This window comes from Temnothorax americanus, unplaced genomic scaffold (assembly GCF_048541705.1).
Source record: "Temnothorax americanus isolate GAGA-0224 unplaced genomic scaffold, ASM4854170v1 Scaffold77, whole genome shotgun sequence".
Classification (NCBI taxonomy): domain Eukaryota; kingdom Metazoa; phylum Arthropoda; class Insecta; order Hymenoptera; family Formicidae; genus Temnothorax; species Temnothorax americanus.
In genome coordinates, this window is record NW_027509800.1 from 185,108 (window position 1) to 206,439 (window position 21,332).

Genomic DNA, 21,332 nt, shown 5'->3' on the forward strand with positions numbered 1-21,332 from the left:
TTACAGGTTATCAGGAAAAGGCACGAATATTCTGATATCGTGCGTTTTTATATATCTAATTTTGTTTAGAAAAGTAAAAGAATTTATGACGCCAAATGTAAGTACATTAATGAGCAATAAACAATACAATAAAAGTATATCTTACTGAAATATTGACGTCTTTTATTCGTGCTATTTTTCTCAATCGTCCGCAAATCAATCCGACTATCTTTCAAACTAGTCGGTATATTGGTCGATATTAGCATGAGAGAGAGAGAAAGTTTACATACATTGCATAGTTTTGGTTTTGGAAGTATATAAAGTAATAAACACCAACAATCAGGCACCATCAACAAGTTACCAATAATCAGTACTCGTTAACGTCAACAAGATTAAGTTATTTATCACATAAGAGTAAAAAATAGATATGGATGAAATATTAAAAAGCTATATCATACTCTTGGTAATAGCTTCTATGTGACGTATAGAAGCTATTCGTACGATCATATCATACAGGTATTTTACGCACGAATTTACATTAGAAGTTACGATAACAGCAATATTTCCAGCCTCTGTTTAATAATACAACATCTGTCAATGTATCGCTCGTTTTCTCACTGTAACCATATTAAAATCATATAAATTCTCCTTTTTTTTCCCCCATGAAACACCCCTCTTTTTATTAACCTATATTAACAAAAACATATATATCAGTATATATATCTTACGTTTCTAGCAATAATAGATCTTAAGATAATTGACCAAGATTTACACCTGATTATCTAATATATATCTAATACTATCTAAACTGAAAAGACAGAGTCAATATAGTTTATCAATATGTCAAATATATGTGTGGCGAAAAATTCCATTTGTTTGTACGTACAGTGCAAGACAAAAAAATCACACGATTTCAATATGGTTGCAATGAGCTAACAGAAGTCTTAAGCAGTCTTAAATTATTAATTTTATCAAATATCAGGAATGCACGATATAGCGTATAACATACATTTACTCTTAAATGTTGCGTTCCATTGTTAGCAAATAAAAATATATCTTCGAAGATCTATTTAAACCTAGAAATTCTAAAATACCATTATTATTAAACTTGCTAGCTACTGAAAATCATTCGACATTCCTGATAAAATTTAACATCCCTGCAGGCCATCGCAATATAGCTTTCTTCTTGTATCACAAAAAGAAAACGAAAGTACGTATGAGCAAGTTACGTGGATATATATATTACATATATGTATTAAAATACATATAATATATACACATAAATTATTTAAAAAAATAAGAAAGTCTTAGACGACGCAACACATGCTTGGAAAATGCATGTTAAATTAGTAAAGTACTTTATACGGTAAGCTTTGTCTTTGGAGATTTCTTAATGAATAAATTACATAATTTCTCTGTGAGACAGCAAAGTTAACCGGCATGTAATATTGATCAATCGTATCATAAATTATATCAATCTCTTTCGGTATCGTAATAATCCTATCGCAAAAATAAATATATTTAGAATTAATATTACATCTTTTTCAATATTATTTCAACATATAAACAGATTTGTCAAACAAACGGTCAACATTCCGAAAAGACAAATATGCAATATAGGATCACTTTTATTTCTTGGAAACTTATGTATCTTACGTATCTTATATATTTCCAGACATAAGAATCCGTTACAAAGAAATATCATTCTCTCATCTCTTTTTTCCTTTTTGCGTAGGTATATATATATATATATTTTTGTGTTGCATGTAATTGGGATTAAAAAATCAATCAAGTATCCCTTACACATCGCATATTTATCTTAAAAGTACAAAGTAGCAATATAGCAATTAGAAAAGATAAACTATGTACCGGTTTGATGTTAGTATTCCTTTTTTTTTGTGCCGCTTAAACCGCCGTTTATGTTGCGCTGCGTTTTTCGGAAAGAAATCCGAGAACGTACGCAATGCCAGATGTTCTTTCCCGTGCCCGCTAAATTGCAAACTATCAAGGACGGCGATTCGTATTCATTAGGAACAATACCATCGACGGACGCCTCAAAAAAGCTAAATAATGGAAACCAGATTCTAGTTCTGATCGAATCGCGCTGCATCAGTGCTTGATTGTTCGCCAGCGTGTGATAGTAAAGAAATAATCGCGAAGTTATATAAAATGCGACGAAAACGTCGATGGAATAATGCTCGTGCGCCGCCAAGATAAAAAATATACCGAACATATTAAGCATCCATGTAAAAGTATGCAGAAAATACAAATCTCTCGGGGTGTCTGCAACGAGGAAAAGAGCATTCTATAAATATCTAAAAATCGGCCGCTTTAATATCACACTAATATACATTGTTACTTACATTCCGTAATGAAAAAGTTAAGCATAGTTAACGCCACTGTATGCCCGCTAAACATGTAATCCCCGCAGGTTCTGACACCTTGAATAGACATGCCGGCACCTCGCCAAATAACATAAGCCATTGCTATTTTATTGTACAGTTCGACATACGCGGCACTAAAATAAGATACAAATATATATTACTTGTGTGTGCGCGTTTAGAAAAAGAACGGCGACATATTTTATAACTCAATATACACGTATCTCTCTCACTTTGACCAATCTTCATCCGGGACTTTCCGTGGTTGGCATTGCAGATGCGCACCCGGCACTGACAACGAAGTAATGAGCATCGTCACGCATCTCAGCAGGAAGACTGTACCCGACAGTGCAAAAAATCTCCGTAACAAAATAAATCTGTTCCATATTTAATAGAATTATTCGCTCTGACGAATCACGTCTTTTGCCACATTAATTTAAGAGGGCCTCGTTTCTTACCTATACTTGTGAAATATAAGCACAACGAGCCATATCGCGAAAAGCAGGGTACCGGTAACTTCGCACATATCGAACGCCCAAGGAATATGAGGTACATTGTCTAAAAATATGTCCGGCAATGGAGGATACTTCTTCATATCGGGCACTCTGTCGTGAACGATGACCATCACAAAGGCAGTAATCCACGTGACGATAAATAAATATCCCAAACTGATGACCGTTTTCCAGATTTCGGGTGGCAAGTAAGAGGCGTGTCCGTCCTCCGACACCGAAGCTGAATAAAATTCGTTCTCGATAGACGTTTCATTATTTGTACCGGTGCTGGGCATCTAAAGTAAAATTACACGAGTTAAATGCAGCGACGCGTTACCTTTGTCGCCGACTCAAACGTTTCCTTAGGAATGCTAGAGGGGCACGGTTTTACCTCGTGCTTATTCTGATGAGTATAAAAATTCGCCGAAGGAAACAGATCCATGTATCCCAGGTCGAACAGAACGGCGACATTGTCCCTCTGCAGTTGCTTTACGGCTAGATACAATTTCTTTATCGCGCCAATCTTCTTTATGTTTAAAACGCTGGATTTCAGGTCTTCCTCCTTCAGCGTCAGAAGTACCTTTCCGTCGATCTCGTGAAAATAAAATAGGTCCGCGTACTCCTCGTGACCGTTTTCCACAAGCCACGCTTTCACGTCGGAGGACGTCCACTCGATGACGTTTCTCAGGGACATGGTTGCGACGGTCGCGTCGTCGATCGGCATCTATCCTGCATAACAGACGAGTCAACGCGCGTACCGTTAGAAACGAGAAAGGAATTACGGAATTACCCCGCAAGTGGGTGACCCGGCGAACGGCGATCGCTTTTCTCCAATCGCGAGTCGCATTGACATTTCACGCGTGATTCCTCGAGGGAACGATCCGATCCGAGAAAAGAACCGGAACCGGAACCGCCCCGCCGGCGCCGCGCCGTGTCGCGAAGCAAGCCGAGGCAAGCAGGCCAAAGGTGGCGAAGGTGAAGTCCGCGAGAGCAAGGGTGCGGACTTAACGCTCACCTGAGGAAGAACCGCGGCCGTCGCGGCGCACCGTGGGATCGTCGTCGATATCTTATCGGGACATTTTCGCGCGTCCGACGTGCGTGTCACCGCGCCGCGACTATTCTCGTCCGAGAGAATCATGCGTCGGCAGTAGGATCCGTCCACGGCGTCAACTCGCGCTCAACCCTCAACCCCTCAACGGCAACGGCCTCGACCGTCAACGGAGTCGATGGCGATGACGGTCGATCGTGGAGATCGGTGGAGGTGGAGATTGACGTCCGCTGATCGCACCGCGACACGCTGGTGGCTCGGCTGCTCGGCTCGACCGCTCGGCGCGCGACGCGACAGCTGGCGACAGCGAACTGAGCGGCGAGCGCACAGCTGACACCTGACACCGTCGCGTCGTGGTTAAATAGCCGCGCGAAAGAAAGAATATCGGAGCGCGATTGCCGCGATTTCGCGAACGCTCGATAAAGGGGGACGAGCTGCTCGTTATTGCCGCCACGTAAGATCGACGATGACGAGGCTCTCGAATGACACGATTTCAACGAAGCGTACGACGATTCGTTTTTCGCGATAACAAAAGCATTATTCCTCCACTCTGTGTGTTGATTCCTAAGGAACGCGAACAATGTTGTTTGTAACTTTTTGCTTCCGGCGGTTTATTTGTAAATTGTTTACGCTATATTATGAATGTAACGTTAACTTAACAAAATATTTGAACTTTGAGTGAAGAGAGAGAGAAAAGAAAGGGGACATTTTCGAGGATCAATTCTTGAAGATCCGACAAACGCACCAAAAAAAAAAACAATTAATTGCTCCGTTACAATTGACACGTCTCTAACTTGTTTTTTTCTTTCGACTATGAATGTATTCGACTGTTAGTCACAAAAACCTTGTAATTTGAGCTTGAAAATCGAGGTCTCATTTTTTACAACTTACGAAGTTGCACAGATCGAGAGATACTTATATATAGTATATATATATATATATATAAAAGATAATAGGCTCGGAGTGCCATCGACTCGGCCATCGATCAAACTCCGATTAATTTAATCAGTGATCGATTCAACTGACGGAATTGCTAAAAGCAAACATTTCGAATACGTTGAATTATGTAATTCTCTAATATATAATCTCTCTTTTTGTCTCTCTATATATTATTTGATAAATTATAAATTATCCATTAACGGGTTATACGCGGAGTTTGATCGCCTTCAGAGAGGAGTGCTGTTACTCGCGGACGGGCAAGTCTTCGTGAAACAACCGGATGGGAATTTATTGCTCGATTAAGGACGCAATTCTGCCGTTCTGCTCCTCCCGCTGCCCCCGTTTCTCGCTCCAAATTGGGCCGAATTTCATATGGCGTGCGACGAGGCGGGGCCGGAATTGTTTCGACCTGCGGTCTCTCGCGTTGCACTTTATTCCTCTTACCGCTTTTCTCGCCGCAAAGTCCAAAAAGATACGTATACGTTATCTGTTTTATTTTCAACGCTCAAAGAACGAAAAACGGTTACGTCAGAGTATTCACGAGTACACGCGTGGACTCGCAGACTTATTCGAGTTTCTGAAAAGTTTCATTCGATTTCTCCTCTTTCTCGTGTCTTGCCCATTTCAAATTGCGGGAAAAACGTATAGGAAAGTTCGACGGATACTCCGTTCCGTTTAAACTTCAGTACCGCGCTCTCTGCTAAGACGAAATACGAAAGGGGAATACACAAGTGTAATTACAAAACGAGAAAATTGAATGAATCTCGAGTCTCATTCGTTTCTTATCGGCCATTCGTAGGTCACTGTGGTCTCCTTTTTTTTCTCGACGCGCGTGACGATATGTTTGCGCGCGTAACTTGACTCTTGATAATCGTCGTCGTCGTCGTCGGCAATCGTCGCGAGTCGTCGCGAGTCGTCGCCACTCGCCTCGCCGACTCGTCAGTCCAGTCGTCGCGCGTACGTACAGGTCGTACAGTCGTACGTACGTACGTACGTACGTTGGCGCGCGTCGGAGTCGATAGTGCGCGAAGAAGCGGAGCGAAGCGGACTAGCGGAGCGGGCCCGGCGCGCGCGGTGCTCGCCGCAGCTCGCCGAGCGCCGAGCGGCGAGTGTGCTGAGTTGGCAGTCTTGACAGGGCAGTCCCGCTGGCGCTAACCGTTGTCGATTTGCATGTCGTACGGCACCGTCCGTGTCCGTGAATCCGCAGCCCGCGCGAGCCCGGATAATGTTACGAATGAACGTACTTATACGGTCTACTTAAAACAACGCCGCGGTACTTAATGAGCGATGAGTGGACAGAAGTTCCAGTATGACGAGAGCGGAGGGACATTCTTTTACTTCCTGCTCTCGTTCTTGGCGCTACTGCTGGTACCCGGGACTTACTACCTCTGGCCACGTTGCCCGAAGCAAGGTTAGAGATTCGAGTGAGACGGACAGAGAGGGAGGGAGAAAGATCACGGCAAACTCCATTTTTCAGACCAAGCGATTTGCACGTTACCCGCGACAACGTATATACGCGACGGACGAGTACCGTTTCCTCTACTCTCGATTTACGTTCTGCTCCACTTTGGTCCTTTACCCATTCCTATTCTTTCACGGAAACCCAGCGCCAAACTCGCCCAATCTGCGAGGATAAAAATGCCCGAATAAATTATCTACTTATTTAATCGTTCAATCTTATAATCTATGTGTATTTAGAAAATTAAGTACGTTCAAGTCGTGTGTAGATATGATATGTTACGCGATCCTGACTTCTTCGGACCACAAAAGTTTAAGTATATGTCCTGTGTTTCGTGTCAAAATTCGTATGAAAGTCTTGTAACATATTATTTGAACGACCAGAATTACGAATAGACCAAAATTATGCGTACGTACCTTTTGATTAACACTGTTGTTCGAGTTTTAGCGTTTCACGCAATAACATTTGACCGTGTAAGTGTCGCGACAAAATATTTTTATTTTTAACCAGTTTTTCAAACTTTGTGGTTTAATTTAAAGATGTGTAGATCACAGGAATAATATCGATTTAAATTTTATTCAGATCCTGATCAGTTAGCCAAAGAATGCCAATGTGACGGGTGCAAAAAGAAAAAGGTTATTCTTCAAGCGAACAAACCTTGGAAGGAAACCAAGGCTTTATTTACGTAAGTTTTCATGCAAAAATTATTGAAAAATAAAATTTGTTGCCCTTTTATATTATATTTATGTGTAATTGATATATAATGTTATTACAGGAAATTTCTAATCATTCTGGGATGGGCTATCTTGATTCTTTTAGCCTATAAGGTGTCCCAATTTGATTACGAAATGGCCAACTTTGATCCGTATGAAATATTAAGTATACCGCCTGTGAGTATGAAATATAATTTTTATACGTACCGTGAGTTTTGTTGCGTGACAAAAATTAATACCCAAGTTCCAATTGTAGGGTTCTTCCCAAGGTGAGATTAAGAAAGCTTATCGCAAGCTTTCCTTAATTCTTCATCCCGATAAAGAAACTGGAAATGAGAAAGCTTTTATGAAATTAACTAAAGGTAAGGAATAACGAACATAGTGTCCGCACAGATCTTACGTACGGTGTAAATATTGAGTATATATGTTGCGCGTGCTATTAAATATATTTAATAAATTTTTAACACATTTTTATCGCACGTGATAATAATACGGCATAGGAAAGGTCGATAAAAATCGTTAAGAGTATCCAAACTGGAAATTAATTCTATAACGGTTAAAAATTAGATATTTGATATTAATTTTTCAAAATTATTCCAAGATCAAATCGCTACTACTAATATTTTAAATCTTGATGTAAACTAACGGTTGTTTTTTTTCTTTTTCTATTAACAAAAATAGCTTACCAAGCTTTAACGGACGACGAAGCGCGAAAAAACTGGGAAAAATATGGAAATCCGGATGGTCCAGGGGCAATGAGTTTTGGTATAGCTTTGCCTTCCTGGATCGTTGAAAAAGAGAATTCAGTATGGGTCTTAGGACTGTACGCATTAGTGTTCATGGTTGCTTTACCGACGGTTGTAGGAATGTGGTGGTACAAGAGTATTCGCTACACTGGTGATCAAGTAATTGGCATTTTTATGCCACGTTTTTATTTGTGACAAATTTTCAGTGGTTATATATATTTAAATTTATCTTCAGGTTCTCCTCACAACGACCGAAATGTATTACTTTTTCTTTGTGAAAACGCCGACTATGTCATTGAAGAGAGTCATCATGATACTCGCTGCATCCTTTGAATTCTTCAAGAAACGTAACGCCGAAATAGTCGAGAGACATTCTGACAGCGAAGAAGTTCCTTCGGTATACATTTAATTATATTTCTTGATCTTTCTTAGAGATATGAATAATGATTTTACTATATATATATATATATATATATATATATATATATATATATATATATATTTTTTTTTTTACATATTCAGCTTATCAAACAACTACCTAACTTAGGAGAAAAAAACAAAGAAGTACCGTTATGCCACTTGTATTCAATTAAAGCTAGAGCACTACTGCATGCGCATTTATCTCGCATACCATTAAATCCTGAGACATTGGATAAAGACAGACAGTATATCGTAAAGAAATGTCCATATTTGATTCAAGAAATGGTTGCTTGTGTCCATCAAGTTATCCTTTTAGCTTATGCCAGAAGAGGTAAGCATTTTTTTTTTCCCAATATTGCTTCATGATACATATATATACATGAAATAAACAATTAATGGGCTTTTTTTTATAGTACCGCGAGTACCAACCATAACGACTATAGAGAACTGTATGAAACTGTGTCCAATGATCGTCCAAGGATTCTGGGAGTTTAAAAACCCTCTCCTTCAATTACCACACATAACGGAGGACAATTTAAAATACTTCCACGCAAAGAAGGTATTAATGACAGCGAATTCTACCCGTTGCGATAATGTTTTTATCATTATCGATGAAAATCGGTTAACAATGTGACTTTTTCTTAGCGTCAAATCAAAAGTCTTCAACAATTTGCACAATTGAAAGGAGAAGAACGAAGACTGATACTTAGAAATCTGTCCGACAGTCAGTACGAAGATGTTATGAAGGTTCTTGGAAATATGCCGTACATTGACTTTAAAGTACGATCCGAAGGTAATTGATATATTAGTTATTTTCTTGTACTTCTCTGTAAAACGTTTGTATTAACTAGAACAACGTAATTTATGCGGTGTTATATTCTTTATAACTTACTTAATGTATTTCAATCTATTTCAGTAATCGATGATGAGAATCCTACCGTCTACACTGCTGGTGCTATTGTAACGGTAACGGTATCGCTTACGCGAAAAGACATGAAGCATCTCTTTGGAAATGATTCTGTCAATGAACGAACGATAATTGACGATAACAAAGGTGGTGAAGCAATTGAAGAAGCCTCAGAGGAACAAAATCAATCGACAAAAACTGCAAAGCCAGCATGGCTTAAACAAAAGAAAGGCCAAAAGAAGTCGCATAAAAAGGGTACCAATAAAAAGTTGGCTCCTGCTAAAAATACACAGGCACAGTCTCAAGCTGTGGCTAACAATACTCAGCACAGCAATACTCCTAATGCGAGAAAAAAGGATGATAAGACGGAGAAAGAGTCTTCCAAGGAGAAATTGTCGGATGTCAGTGACAGTGAAGCCGAGAGCGATCGAAGTGACGACGAAGATAGTCACGACAAAAAGGACGCGTCTCACGACGACGACGATACCGAATGGGAAAAGTAAGAGGAATATTTATACTTATTTTTTACGTCATATATCAAATCATTATTTATATATTTCGCTCATAGCTGAATTTAACATTCCATTTTCTTTTAAACAGATTCCAACAGAAAATCTCCAAGCGGGAGAGAGTGTTGGAGGGAAGGAGTAATTTGTCACACGAAGTGCATTGTCCACTCTTTCCCGATGTTAAGCAAGAGTATTGGTGGGTCTATATCTGTGATCGCAAAAGTCAAACGCTGTTAACAACCCCTATACACGTCACATCCTTAGCACAATTTGAGGAGATTCAATTAAGATTTACGGCACCACGCTGGCCAGGCCTTTACACATTTACCGTGTGTCTACGTAGCGATTCGTTCTTGGGCTTTGATCAAGCTCAAGACATTAAAGTGAGTTATTTAACAATTCAAATAACCCAGCAAAAAATCTCATTTCTCATTATATTATATTTGTAACGATGCGACGATTCTTTATAGTTGGACGTGAAGGAGGCACCAGAAATACCGACCGAACATCCGCAATGGGACATTTCGGATGAAGAAACTGCGGAAGATGTGGATGCAGCTGATGAACATTCCGAATTCACAACCGACGAGGACATTAGTGACAATTAATAATAGCTATTTCTCACATGTGATCGGAATAGATGTTCTAAAAGTCCGCATTTTCCTCTTTTTTTACTTCTCAAGTTAATGTACAATGGACTTTTATACGTGGAATTGCATAATCGTTGATGTATGTGGACAATCTAGAAAAATAGTCTGGTGTGTAAGGTTTGTCAGTGTGGAGAAAGTAATAGTGAATAAAGAGCATAATATTTATTTTAACATCGTTGTTCAATCCTTAATTGAGATCTGTATACAGTTTTCTAATAAAATATATGAGTACAAAAAAATATTGTATCTATCCATATTAAAATACATCTCTTGTTAGAATCGTTGACCGAACGTGTTCTTCACGTTTAACAACGACTATAACAGTGTGCAAAAGTAACAGGTATCATAAAATCTGGGTTAAGCGAAAGTAGTAAAAGATATTTAAGCTACACACATACACATATAAAGCACACAAAAGATCATTCAACCGTTGCACTTTTTATCATAGACACTATAAATTTTAAGTATTCGCCGATCTATCACAAAGACAGTCTGAATGAATATCGACAACTAGATAGATATCTGACATATGGTAACAATGAGAACGACGAGTGTAATATTTCGTGCAATGCAAGTGAGTACATTTCATTATATATATATATATATATATATATATATATATATATATATATATATACAATAGATATCCATTGTCTACATTATAGATATCACAACTGTATTTCAGATACTTAAAATCTATTTTATACTCTACCTTTCCCTAAGTATTATGGTTGTTGCGCTTGAAAGGGGTAAGTTATTGTCTAAGAAAAAATATATCAACGTCAAATAACAATAAAATTATTTCGCACGTATAAGTTATTCACATCTGTATTCACATTGTGTATCAAGCTAAATAAGAATATTTATATTTATTTATTTTATTTTTCTTATTTTTCTAAAATATTTATAAAAATTAATTTTTATATATCTAGTATATATATATATATATATATATTGCGCGTGTGTGTTAGATGATTGCAAGGTCAGTCTCTTTTTATAAAAATTACAATTATAAAAGTACTTTATATTTTAACAAACTTTTCTAAACAGGTCAGAACGATAGATATCAAGCAATAAAATTGGAGCAACTGTTGAACAAGCCTGTCTATACGTTTGTTAAGACTGATAAACATGCCAATGTTAAATGGGGTGTACGGCATTATGTTCCACGTACATTAAGATAAACAGACTTCAAGAATTGAATATATGACCGATTAATACAGATGTGAGCGCTATCTTTAATCACGGGTCCAATTTAACCACTTCAAGATATTTTTTTTTCATTTGAGTCATCAAATTGTCCAACCTAAGAAGAGAAATAGAATATAAGATAAATCTGTATTAAAACTGAACAATATCATAAAAAAAAGGAGACATCATACTTACATGTAACGTGTGATCAAATTATCACATATCACATTATCCTCTGATTGAATAATACTATCTAATTCAGTGGTAGAGATATTTAAAGATTGATAGTTGTTAGATTGCTGAAAGGAACTATTAGTGTCCGATTGTATGATTCTTTGATATTCTTCCCAATATAATTTCGTCATGGCAGTGACAGAAATAAATATTTTTTCTAGTTTTGACAGTTCATCTTGCAATTTATCTATTAGCCTGTTGAAAATACATATTAAAAGTACAATATATATATATGAATACATATGAAATGTATAATTTACGATAAATAAACTTTTAATACCTTGTAATATCAATGATATTTTTATTACGAAGTTGCTTTTCACGCGCAGTCACAAATGAAAACACTAATTTCGACATGTCCAATGGTTTTGATGTTTTATGTAGACCTTCTATCTTGAATTTTAGATATATATCACATATCTTATCATACCTATAAAGATATAATATAAGAGAGAATATTAAAATATAAAACATTTTACATAACAATCATCTGTAACACATTTATACTTGCAACTCTGATAAATTCCCCATATAATCAATAGTTTGAGCTCGATCTCTCAATCTATCATTATCTTCCTTCAGAGACGTAAACTTCATCTTTATCTGATCTGCTGCACTAACCAATTTACTAACTTTGTCAAAATAAATTTGTACTTTTCTTTTATCAGTTGTGTCTTCATCCGTCAGGTTCATATATTTCATACGAATCGTATGTACTTGTTCTATAAGAATCTTTATATTTTCCAATGTCTTCTCCATGTTCGTATTAAACATATCGATTTTTTGATGTAATAAGTCTCTGAAATATGCAAAAATCTTATCTATACTAATACTTAACAGAAGGTACAATTTTACAATTTTATAGCAATATTATATAAAAAACTTACACATTTATACTAAGCGCAAAAATGTACAATTGAAATAAATCCTTTTCTTTTTTCGTAAAATATATTGTATGGCGATAATAATCTTTCAGTATTTCATAATTCAACTCATTTTTTGATTGCGTCATCATTTTCTCCACTGCTGTAGGAATACTTAATGTAGGTATATCTTCTATCAAACATCCATTTTTGAAGAGAAAGAAAACATGATCCTACAAGCAAAATTGTAATAAATTTAAAAATAGCATTTTACTTTATGGTATCTTACAAGTTGATAATACATACATTAATTTGTGACGCAAGTGATGCAGTACTTTCAGTCAGTATTGCACCTTTGTAGTCAGTTAACACTTGATGCTTAATTTCAATATTGGTATCTCTTTCTATTAACAACCGAAGATCTCTGAGAGTAGTACTGCTATCAATTTCATACGTATTAATTTTGTAAAATGGCGTACAGAAGACATATAGTATCTATATATAAAAAATACAAATTAAACAAGAAAAACAGAACACGAATAAAATATACTTGATTATTATACATACTTTGTTTGATAATGCACGTTGCAACATTGTAAATACTGCTAAATGAGACATACCAAATTCGTCGAGCATTTTACCTCTTTTACGTGGATCCCATTGTAAAACTAGCCTGAACCATTGGACTATTTTGTTTCGAAGACAACTGGGAAACGAGAAAAAATATTATATACCCTGCTAAATATGTATAAAAAAATTATCAAATAAAAGATATATAAATTTTATTCTTGCTTTCTATAAAAGAAAGTACTTAAATATTTAATATTGCATACATATCGTGATTATCGAAAGAGAAAATGAGATTCTTACTCCGATAAATGAGTTGGATTTTGAATATCTTTCCCAAAAATAACTCTCCCTTCTGACTCATAAGCGTGAATATCATCATAACTCTTATTCTTAATGTATTTCATCCTATAAAATGACATTAAGTTTAAAGCTTGACATTTGTATCATTTTTTTTTAAATAAATATACTCCACATTATATTCTTCACTTTTTACCATTCCATAGTATGTTGCATTGTTGGTAAAAATGGTCTTGTTCCAGTTACAAGTTCGTAAAACAATATTCCTAAGCTCCAGTAATCGACGGAGCAACTGTATTTTTCTCTCCAAAGAAGTTCTGGAGCAACGTAATTTAGCGTGCCAACTAAAGAAGCAGATGTACTTGCTTCCCCAAGTTCTTTGGCATATCCGAGATCTATTAATTTATATGAGATCTGTAATACATGTATACATAAAAGTTTAATTGAATCAACGCACGCAAGTCAGTAATATAAATTACTTCAATATAAATCATTTTCTCATTTATATCTTACCACATTCTGTTCATCTTGTAAAATTATGTTCTCCGGCTTTAAATCTCGATGAGTTATGTTATGTAAATGTAAATATTCCACAGCTGATGAGATCTCGCTCATTACTTTGATTGCTTCTGTTTCACTAATTCCACAACAATTTTCTGGTTGATTAAAAATCTACAAAAAAAGGAAATACTGTTACTTTACATTACCGGAGAAGAACAATTTATATATAGATCAACTTAAACAAAATACAACTTTTCTCAAATCTCCTTTTCTGCAATATTCCATACAGAGAATCGGCAGATTTTCTTCGACATTTGGAAGCTTAAATGGAACGCATCCTGTTCTTACGATGTTTGGATGCTTCAAGCGTTTCATTATATCAACTTCGTTGGCCCATCTCTTTCGTTGTATTGGCGTTAACTGTGAATAGCTCCATTTGCATTTTTTTATTGCTGAAATCATAATCAACAATTTTATTTTATATATATATACCTATATATATATATATATATATATATATATATATATATATATTCATTATACAGTATTATAAGTTTGTCTGTATGCATGATTCTTCTCAGAGAATTCTTCAAAATAAGAGAGAGAGATGTGTTCTCTTTTTACATTTATATATTAATTATACCAAAATATTACCAATCTTTTTGCCACTTGGAACGTGTATCCAGAGCTCAACAGTTCCGAAGCCCCCAGTACCCAGAACACGATTTAGCTTCCAACCGTCAGTTGACGTCATCTCGAGTGTAAGATAAATTTCGTTTCAGCTATGTATGTAGATCGAGGGCTGAATAATTCTCAGTAGACGTGACACCATGCTGATAAAGTAAATAAAAGTTTTATGTTATTTTTCATTGAAAAAAGCATGCGTTGCAAGTTAAATACACCGTTACAACAATTGGAAGTTCTTACCGGAAATGCATTAGCGCAGCACGAAGAGAGATTATTTCGCGACACACACACACAAGTAACGTTTTTCTAACAATGTTATCAAAACCTGCTATTAACCTGCATATCACTTCACACTTCAACATTCTTCGAAGTTAGCAAACATTAGACCAACAGAGCTCAATCTCATTCGTCGTGAAGTCGGTGAAGTGAAACGCGTATACCGATTGGTTACTAATGGTTACTAATGCGCACGTGACTACCTACATAAAATTTTGTCACATGTGTGTAGTCCATTTTTTTTCTCACCCTAGTCCTAGTGATACAAAAAGAATTAATTGATCGACAATTTAATAAACTTGGCAACTGTAATCTCTCGTTTAATTGATAGGAAATGATGTATTTTAACCTTTCAAGACGTAGATATATGTACCTTTCTCCGTCTTTCTTCAATGACACATGACACTTGATGACGACACCATCTGACACCCTCGATGTTTACGTGACTGCGACTTGACAGCTGACAGTGACAGCTTCTAGGACAGCGTCTGCTAGGATTTTCCTTACCGCGCATGCGCGGAGATTGTCCCTCCATCTCGCATCGCAGCGCTGAAACACCTGAATATGTAGCTTGAAAATTGGCTTGAATGCTGATGAGTGCAGTGCGCAGTGCCCAGTGCCCAGTGCCCAGTGCCGCCGTGCCGCCGTGCCGCCGTCGTCCGTCAATAACAGTCAACAAACCCAACAAACATGGCCGAGATCCTTAAAAGCGGCACGGTTCGGGGAAGCGAGTGTCTGATTGCTTTTATGGTGCGTCTGTGACGGTAAAAAAGAAGAAAAGAAAGTTTTTACTGTTCGCACTCCTGCATATCTTGCATATTTTCGAGAAAAAGAGTGAAAGTCCGTCGCTCTTGGTCACGCTACGCGAGATTTGTTTGCGAATGTCCGGCTTCAGTTTTGCCGGTACTTATTTCGTTATACAGGCGTCAATTTTCTTATTTTCTTCCACTTGAAAGAACAGCGATTTTTGACATAAAATGGTTCTACATGGATTTCCACGCGAAGCTTCCCGCGTGAAGCGAAATTCATCCCACCGCGCCTGGTGCTCGCAGGACGAAACGAGGTTTATCATTCCACATGAGTTTCAAGCTTTTTGCATGACCTGTAATTGTACGATCAATGATAGACCTTGTTTCACCCCTGCACTGGGTGATGTGGAGTGGATTTTGCTTCTCGTGGAAAGTTGGAAACCTCGTAGGATATAGGAAACGTATAGACCTCGTTCCACCACGTTCCACCCTGCAAGCACCAGGTGGTGTAGGATGGACCTTGCTTCACGTGGAAAGTAGGAAACCTATGGGCCATATGGAACCATTTTAATGTAATAAATTGTATACAAAAATGAAACTAGAGAACCATGACCTCAACAATTATATATGCCAAGGCCATTGAAGCCTAGTTCAATTGGAAGTGGCGTCCGTATAATGAGACAAACGCATGGACTACGTTTAGACGGCTTGATTTACGCCAAAATTATAACATTGATGTTGTTATAACTTTGGCGTAAATTGGATCGTGTAAACGTAGTCATTGCTTCAGTTTTCTGGTGTCAAGATATATAACGTGATGTATATATTTGATAAATGTACCTAATCACCTTGTACTAAGTGAATTTTAATTTATTTAGCCAGAGTCATTTTGAGAGTATAAGTGGCGTTTGTTCCTATTGCATCAACAAATAAATTAACATTTTATCTTTTTATTACTATATCTTTTTTTTATTATGAAAATTATGGGATTTGTAGGGAATAATAATATATTTAATACAGTGTTTTTAGTAAATCCTATAATTGGAAATAAAAGTGACTGTGCAAAAATAAGTGAAAAATATCCAGACAAAAAATATTATCTCCTTGCAGTTTATGTCACAGTTTATTGAACATTTTGTATATTAGCACAACACATTTAATATATGTAATTCTCGCAATCAATATATTTATTATATAGAACATTTTTCCAGATAGTAGGATCAGGTGAATTATGCAAGAAAATATCAGAGGGCTTACATCAAAGTGCGAGAGAAAGGAAGTGGCATATATCTGTACATCAGTGTGAATCTATTAACGACGTTATAAAAGCGAGGATAGATATCTCTGTGGATTTTATCATTTTTGCTTTTGACTTAAGAGCTTCGCACACTTTGTCAGAAGTAAGTTTCTTTTGTACAAATAATTTTTAACATAATTTTATTACATTAAATAGTTTTTTATCTTTAGTTACTTATTTATTATTAATTAATGATTATATATATATATATATATATATATATATATATATATATATATATTGAAAGCAATCTATGTTTATTATTGTTAATAATTTTCAAGATAGAAACTAACATAGCCACGATAGATGAATACTACGTAGTCTCTGGTGCAGCCTGCCTTGTAAATTGCAATGGAATATCTAATGTCATGGGATTGATCCATAAATCAAAGAAACTTTGTCACAAGTATAATATTCGTTTTCTCTCCGCTAACATTTCTGTAAGTCTATGTAGAAAGTTATATTACAAATTTCATACATTATAATTTATATTTTTTAATTATGTGTATTTAAAAGTATATATATTTTTTTAGAATACGCAAGCCTGCTTCTCTTTAGGAAGTAGAATCCTCAATATAACGGAAGGAATATTGGGATTAAACAGCGGTATACCAGTTATTGGAACTGTCGCACAGTATAACTAGGTTACAGAGAGAGAGAGAGAGAGAGAGAGAGAGAGGCGTTACCTAGGGTGATTCGCAGGTAATTTACATCACATTTTTTTTCAAAAATTAAATGTTAGACTGTGCGCATTGAAGAACCGTTATCAATCGTCAGTAATATTATTTAGATCATTAAAACCAGCATCGAGATGAAAAAGTCGAGCGGTAAGGCGTACGCTTCTAGTCAGGAGGACAGTGAGAATGACAGCGACGTAACGGAATGCAGCATCGGAAGCAATTCCACCGCTGGCACTCATCGTAGCGATACGCCCACTCGCAGCGCTCGTTACAAACGGAAGGGTCGTCGCAGGAGTAAAACAGCAAAGTACAAACCTTCTACGGACAAGCCATTGTATAAGTACTGCTGTAGCGTCAAGGAAGATCATGGACAACCCTTATTTGGCGTACAATTCAATTATCATTTGAAGGAAGGCGAACCGTTGATATTTGCCTCTGTAGGTAGCAATCGCGTAAGCATCTACGAGTGTCCGCAGAGCGGAAATATACGGCTGCAACAATGTTACGCCGATCCGGACACAGAAGAGAACTTTTACACGTGTGCATGGACATACGATGATCCTGGGAAGCCTTTGTTAGCCGTGGCGGGATCACGCGGAGTCATCCGAGTTATTAGTGCCTCGACAATGACTTGCATCAAGCATTACATTGGCCACGGGCACGCGATAAACGAGCTGAAGATTCATCCCAAGGATCCAAACATCCTGTTGTCCGCATCGAAAGATCACGCTTTAAGATTATGGAACATTAAAACGGACGTGTGTATCGCGATCTTTGGTGGCGTGGAGGGCCATCGAGACGAAGTCCTGAGCGCCGATTTCGATATAAGAGGCCAAAGGATTATCTCGTGCGGAATGGATCATGCTCTTAAGTTATGGTCTTTGGACAAGCCAGACATGCAGGAAGCGACAAAACAGTCCTATCATTGCAATCCCACCCGCAACGGCAGGCCCTTCGACTCGATACTCCAACATTTCCCGGACTTCACCACTCGCGACGTTCATCGAAATTACGTCGACTGCGTCAAGTGGTTCGGCGACTTTATCTTGAGCAAATCCTGCGAAAACTGTATCGTGTGCTGGAAACCGGGTAGACTCGAGGACTCGCAGCTACGCAGTGGAGAAACGAGCGCGACGGTTTTACACCGTTTCGAGTTTAAAGAATGTGACATTTGGTTTATACGTTTCTCCATGGATTTCTGGCAGCGCACGATCGCCCTGGGGAATCAAGTCGGTCGCACTTACGTTTGGGATTTAGACGTGGACGAGCCCGGGCAAGCGCGCTGTTGGTCCCTTCAGCATCCCCGTTGCACCGCGCCAATTCGACAAACCAGCCTAAGCCGTGATGGCTCCGTGTTATTGTGCGTCTGCGATGACGCGACAATCTGGAGGTGGAATCGCGACCACTAACTCTACTCGAATCCATTTTACCATGACTAAGAAAACGTGCCTTTTCGCGCTAAGCTATATTGAATATTCGTGCTTTTTTTTATAGCGATCAGTTAAATCTAGGCGAAACTGAATTTATTAATTTAGAATCTTGAAACACAAATGCGGTATATATGTACGCGCATATATAATCAAAAATATTACCTATTCCTGACGAATTGCCGAAAATCGAACATTTGTAATAGATTGGTATTCTCGACGGTTTTCGACGTAGCTGTAAAATTTTGCATTATAAAAAAGTTACGATTAAACTATACGAAAGTATATCTAGAATTATGAATGAATGAGATTAATAGAAAATAGAAAATGTTTTTTTATATCTTTTGCGATATATCATAAACGATATTTGTATGTCGAGGAATTAATTCTGTTTCACAACTTGAAAAGATTTGTGTGCAATCTTTCCAGAAGTGACTGCCTTCAATTAATTTTAATGCAATTTTCACGCTAAATATAATCTAATTTCAAGAACAGACAACACTGTTAGCAACAGAGTATCATTTTTATATCTTTGTAAAACAATAAAATTAATAAACAGAGCTCGTATTATTATTACTGTTTAATTTATTAAGATCGGGTTGCAGGTGTGTATTGTATTTATTATTTTGATAGAGGAAAGAGAGTAAATCTCTCTCCAACAAAATCATTTCAAGTTGAACAGTTGGCATCATTGGCATCACCCAGCACGGCATTACCCGAAGTTACACGTTACGAACTGTCATTCGTTTGTACAAATCCCGAATCCCACTAACCGCTACACGACTACGCGAGATTAGAAGATGAACATTTACACGTGTCGCGTGCTGTGATGTTAAGAGTTAGAAAAGAGTTTCTATTATTGTAGAAAAATATACCTAAAAGTCATCGCGATTTTGTCAATACTCGACGCACAAAGTGAGACATTTTTTTTTCTTCAAATTAATACGCGTGTGAAAGATTGCATAGTAAATATACGCTTTATTTCTCGTGAGAGACACCGTTTGAAATTCACATTTCCTTGTAGATGAGAACTTTGCTGTTTTTTGGTCTATTTCTGATGGTCGCCGATGTGGAGCCCAAAGAAGTCGATCTAAAGCATTTGAGATGTTTAGGTAAAAGATCAATGCCAATTTATGTCGATCCCATTTTAACAATTAATAATAATAAATTTATCAAATAATAATTCTTGTATCTTACAGTTTGTAGGGCAACTATGAGAGAATTGGAGGAAGAAGTGCTCAGAGCTAATCCGAACAAATTAATCGACGTAGGTAATTTTAGGATGGACGCTCAAGGAAATACCATAAGTAAGAAGGTAAGAGAATCAAGAAAATGTTAGGAAAAAAAATGGATTATTTGTGTTAAGTTTATTAAGAATATTTTTGTTGCTTTTATGTACTTCCATCGCTTCACATATTCAATTTTCATAATAGAATTTGGAATGTTATCGTCAGATTCCATTAGGTCAGTCGGAAACGCATATTTCTATGTTACTGGACAATATCTGCGACAAGTTGGCGGATTACGTGAGAGCGACGAGGAAATCCGACAACCAGTTAACGATCTTCAACCTCATGTCCCCGTCGGGTGGTATGAATCCTATGATGAGCGAAGTAGATATAATTCAAGATGGTGATTTAAATAAGAGCCTCCAGCATTACGTGAGTGCCGCACGTTACATTTTACGTTGACCGAAGATGCGTTCTTTTTCATTAATTTGAATCGATTTTCAGTGCAGCGCTATAGTGAGTGAATTTGAGGAAGATATAGTGTCATTGTACGTCGATAACATGCAAAATAAGAAAAAGGAATTTTGCACAAAGATTTCGCGTATCTGCAACGAGAATTATGTCGACGATGAAGATGACGATGGTGATAATTATGTTGATGCAGATTTTGACATAGATAGAGATGAATTGTAAATGCATTTGGAATAATTTTTACAGAAATATTACTTATATATGTAAGTAAAAAAAGAGAAGTAGATATTAAGTACCTATAAATTCAGCTGTTTTCATCTTGCGAAAAATTCTATGAATATTAATAAGTATTCCACATTTTACAATGCAATTAATTACACTCTTAATATTTCAAACGTATCACGATTAAATGCTAAAATGTATAATTGTGATTTAAACGTGCAACATGAAGGCAACAGAGATTTATCGCAGAGAGTATTTCGACTGCAGTTATAAAAATATAATTACATATTTGTATTATAAAAATGTATATAAAAGAGAAAAAATGAAGTAAATATTTTCTGAATGGTCTCTAAATAATCTAAATATACCTATATGTGTGTGCATTATATAATGTGC

At 36.8% G+C, this 21,332-nt stretch overlaps 5 protein-coding genes across 15 annotated transcripts; 3 read left to right on the forward strand and 2 right to left on the reverse strand.

Moving 5' to 3' along the window:
- Positions 1-137: 137 nt before the first annotated feature.
- On the reverse strand, positions 138-5,602 carry Smsr (Sphingomyelin synthase related). 5 transcript variants are annotated; one of them, XM_077423177.1, is made up of 6 exons: positions 5,580-5,602; positions 3,243-3,580; positions 2,819-3,147; positions 2,594-2,737; positions 2,343-2,497; positions 138-2,262 (listed from the first exon to the last, which is right to left on the reverse strand). In XM_077423177.1, the coding sequence occupies exons 2-6, from the start codon at positions 3,573-3,575 to the stop codon at positions 1,859-1,861; spliced, it is 1,365 nt and encodes a 454-aa protein (XP_077279303.1). In that variant the 5' UTR covers positions 3,576-3,580; positions 5,580-5,602; the 3' UTR covers positions 138-1,858. The 5 variants fall into 5 exon arrangements, with proteins under 5 accessions (XP_077279303.1, XP_077279299.1, XP_077279301.1 ...); XM_077423173.1 differs by lacking the exon at positions 5,580-5,602 and adding an exon at positions 3,867-4,434 and having other exon boundaries at positions 3,243-3,575; XM_077423175.1 differs by lacking the exon at positions 5,580-5,602 and adding an exon at positions 3,867-4,425.
- Positions 5,603-5,775: 173 nt separating this feature from the next.
- Positions 5,776-10,413, forward strand: Sec63 (translocation protein Sec63). 2 transcript variants are annotated; one of them, XM_077423163.1, is made up of 12 exons: positions 5,776-6,249; positions 6,880-6,982; positions 7,073-7,187; positions 7,267-7,372; positions 7,692-7,915; positions 7,992-8,153; positions 8,279-8,507; positions 8,590-8,735; positions 8,822-8,969; positions 9,093-9,582; positions 9,684-9,975; positions 10,063-10,413. In XM_077423163.1, the coding sequence occupies exons 1-12, from the start codon at positions 6,126-6,128 to the stop codon at positions 10,198-10,200; spliced, it is 2,277 nt and encodes a 758-aa protein (XP_077279289.1). In that variant the 5' UTR covers positions 5,776-6,125; the 3' UTR covers positions 10,201-10,413. The 2 variants fall into 2 exon arrangements, with proteins under 2 accessions (XP_077279289.1, XP_077279290.1); XM_077423164.1 differs by lacking the exon at positions 5,776-6,249 and adding an exon at positions 6,752-6,770.
- Positions 10,414-10,876: 463 nt separating this feature from the next.
- On the reverse strand, positions 10,877-15,373 carry Ikkbeta (inhibitor of nuclear factor kappa B kinase subunit beta). Of its 2 annotated transcripts, none has more exons than XM_077423170.1 (14): positions 15,235-15,373; positions 14,826-15,117; positions 14,553-14,731; positions 14,151-14,350; positions 13,911-14,069; positions 13,594-13,811; positions 13,401-13,505; positions 13,098-13,236; positions 12,837-13,025; positions 12,555-12,763; positions 12,179-12,466; positions 11,948-12,097; positions 11,629-11,862; positions 10,877-11,548 (listed from the first exon to the last, which is right to left on the reverse strand). In XM_077423170.1, the coding sequence occupies exons 3-14, from the start codon at positions 14,650-14,652 to the stop codon at positions 11,485-11,487; spliced, it is 2,055 nt and encodes a 684-aa protein (XP_077279296.1). In that variant the 5' UTR covers positions 14,653-14,731; positions 14,826-15,117; positions 15,235-15,373; the 3' UTR covers positions 10,877-11,484. The 2 variants fall into 2 exon arrangements, with proteins under 2 accessions (XP_077279296.1, XP_077279297.1); XM_077423171.1 differs by having other exon boundaries at positions 15,211-15,310.
- Positions 15,374-15,470: 97 nt separating this feature from the next.
- LOC143906860 (polycomb protein EED) lies at positions 15,471-19,587 on the forward strand. 5 transcript variants are annotated; one of them, XM_077423182.1, is made up of 5 exons: positions 15,471-15,611; positions 16,826-17,010; positions 17,193-17,347; positions 17,424-17,609; positions 17,698-19,587. In XM_077423182.1, the coding sequence occupies exon 5, from the start codon at positions 17,719-17,721 to the stop codon at positions 18,994-18,996; it is 1,278 nt and encodes a 425-aa protein (XP_077279308.1). In that variant the 5' UTR covers positions 15,471-15,611; positions 16,826-17,010; positions 17,193-17,347; positions 17,424-17,609; positions 17,698-17,718; the 3' UTR covers positions 18,997-19,587. The 5 variants fall into 5 exon arrangements, with proteins under 5 accessions (XP_077279308.1, XP_077279307.1, XP_077279309.1 ...); XM_077423181.1 differs by having other exon boundaries at positions 15,485-15,625; positions 16,822-17,010; XM_077423183.1 differs by having other exon boundaries at positions 15,485-15,625.
- A 153-nt stretch (positions 19,588-19,740) lies between these two features.
- On the forward strand, positions 19,741-21,284 carry Sel (canopy family protein seele). The gene is made up of 5 exons (XM_077423185.1): positions 19,741-19,929; positions 20,039-20,126; positions 20,214-20,329; positions 20,469-20,675; positions 20,748-21,284. Exons 2-5 carry the CDS (start codon positions 20,039-20,041, stop codon positions 20,934-20,936), a joined length of 600 nt encoding a protein of 199 aa, XP_077279311.1. The 5' UTR covers positions 19,741-19,929; the 3' UTR covers positions 20,937-21,284.
- The last annotated feature ends 48 nt before the right edge of the window (positions 21,285-21,332 follow it).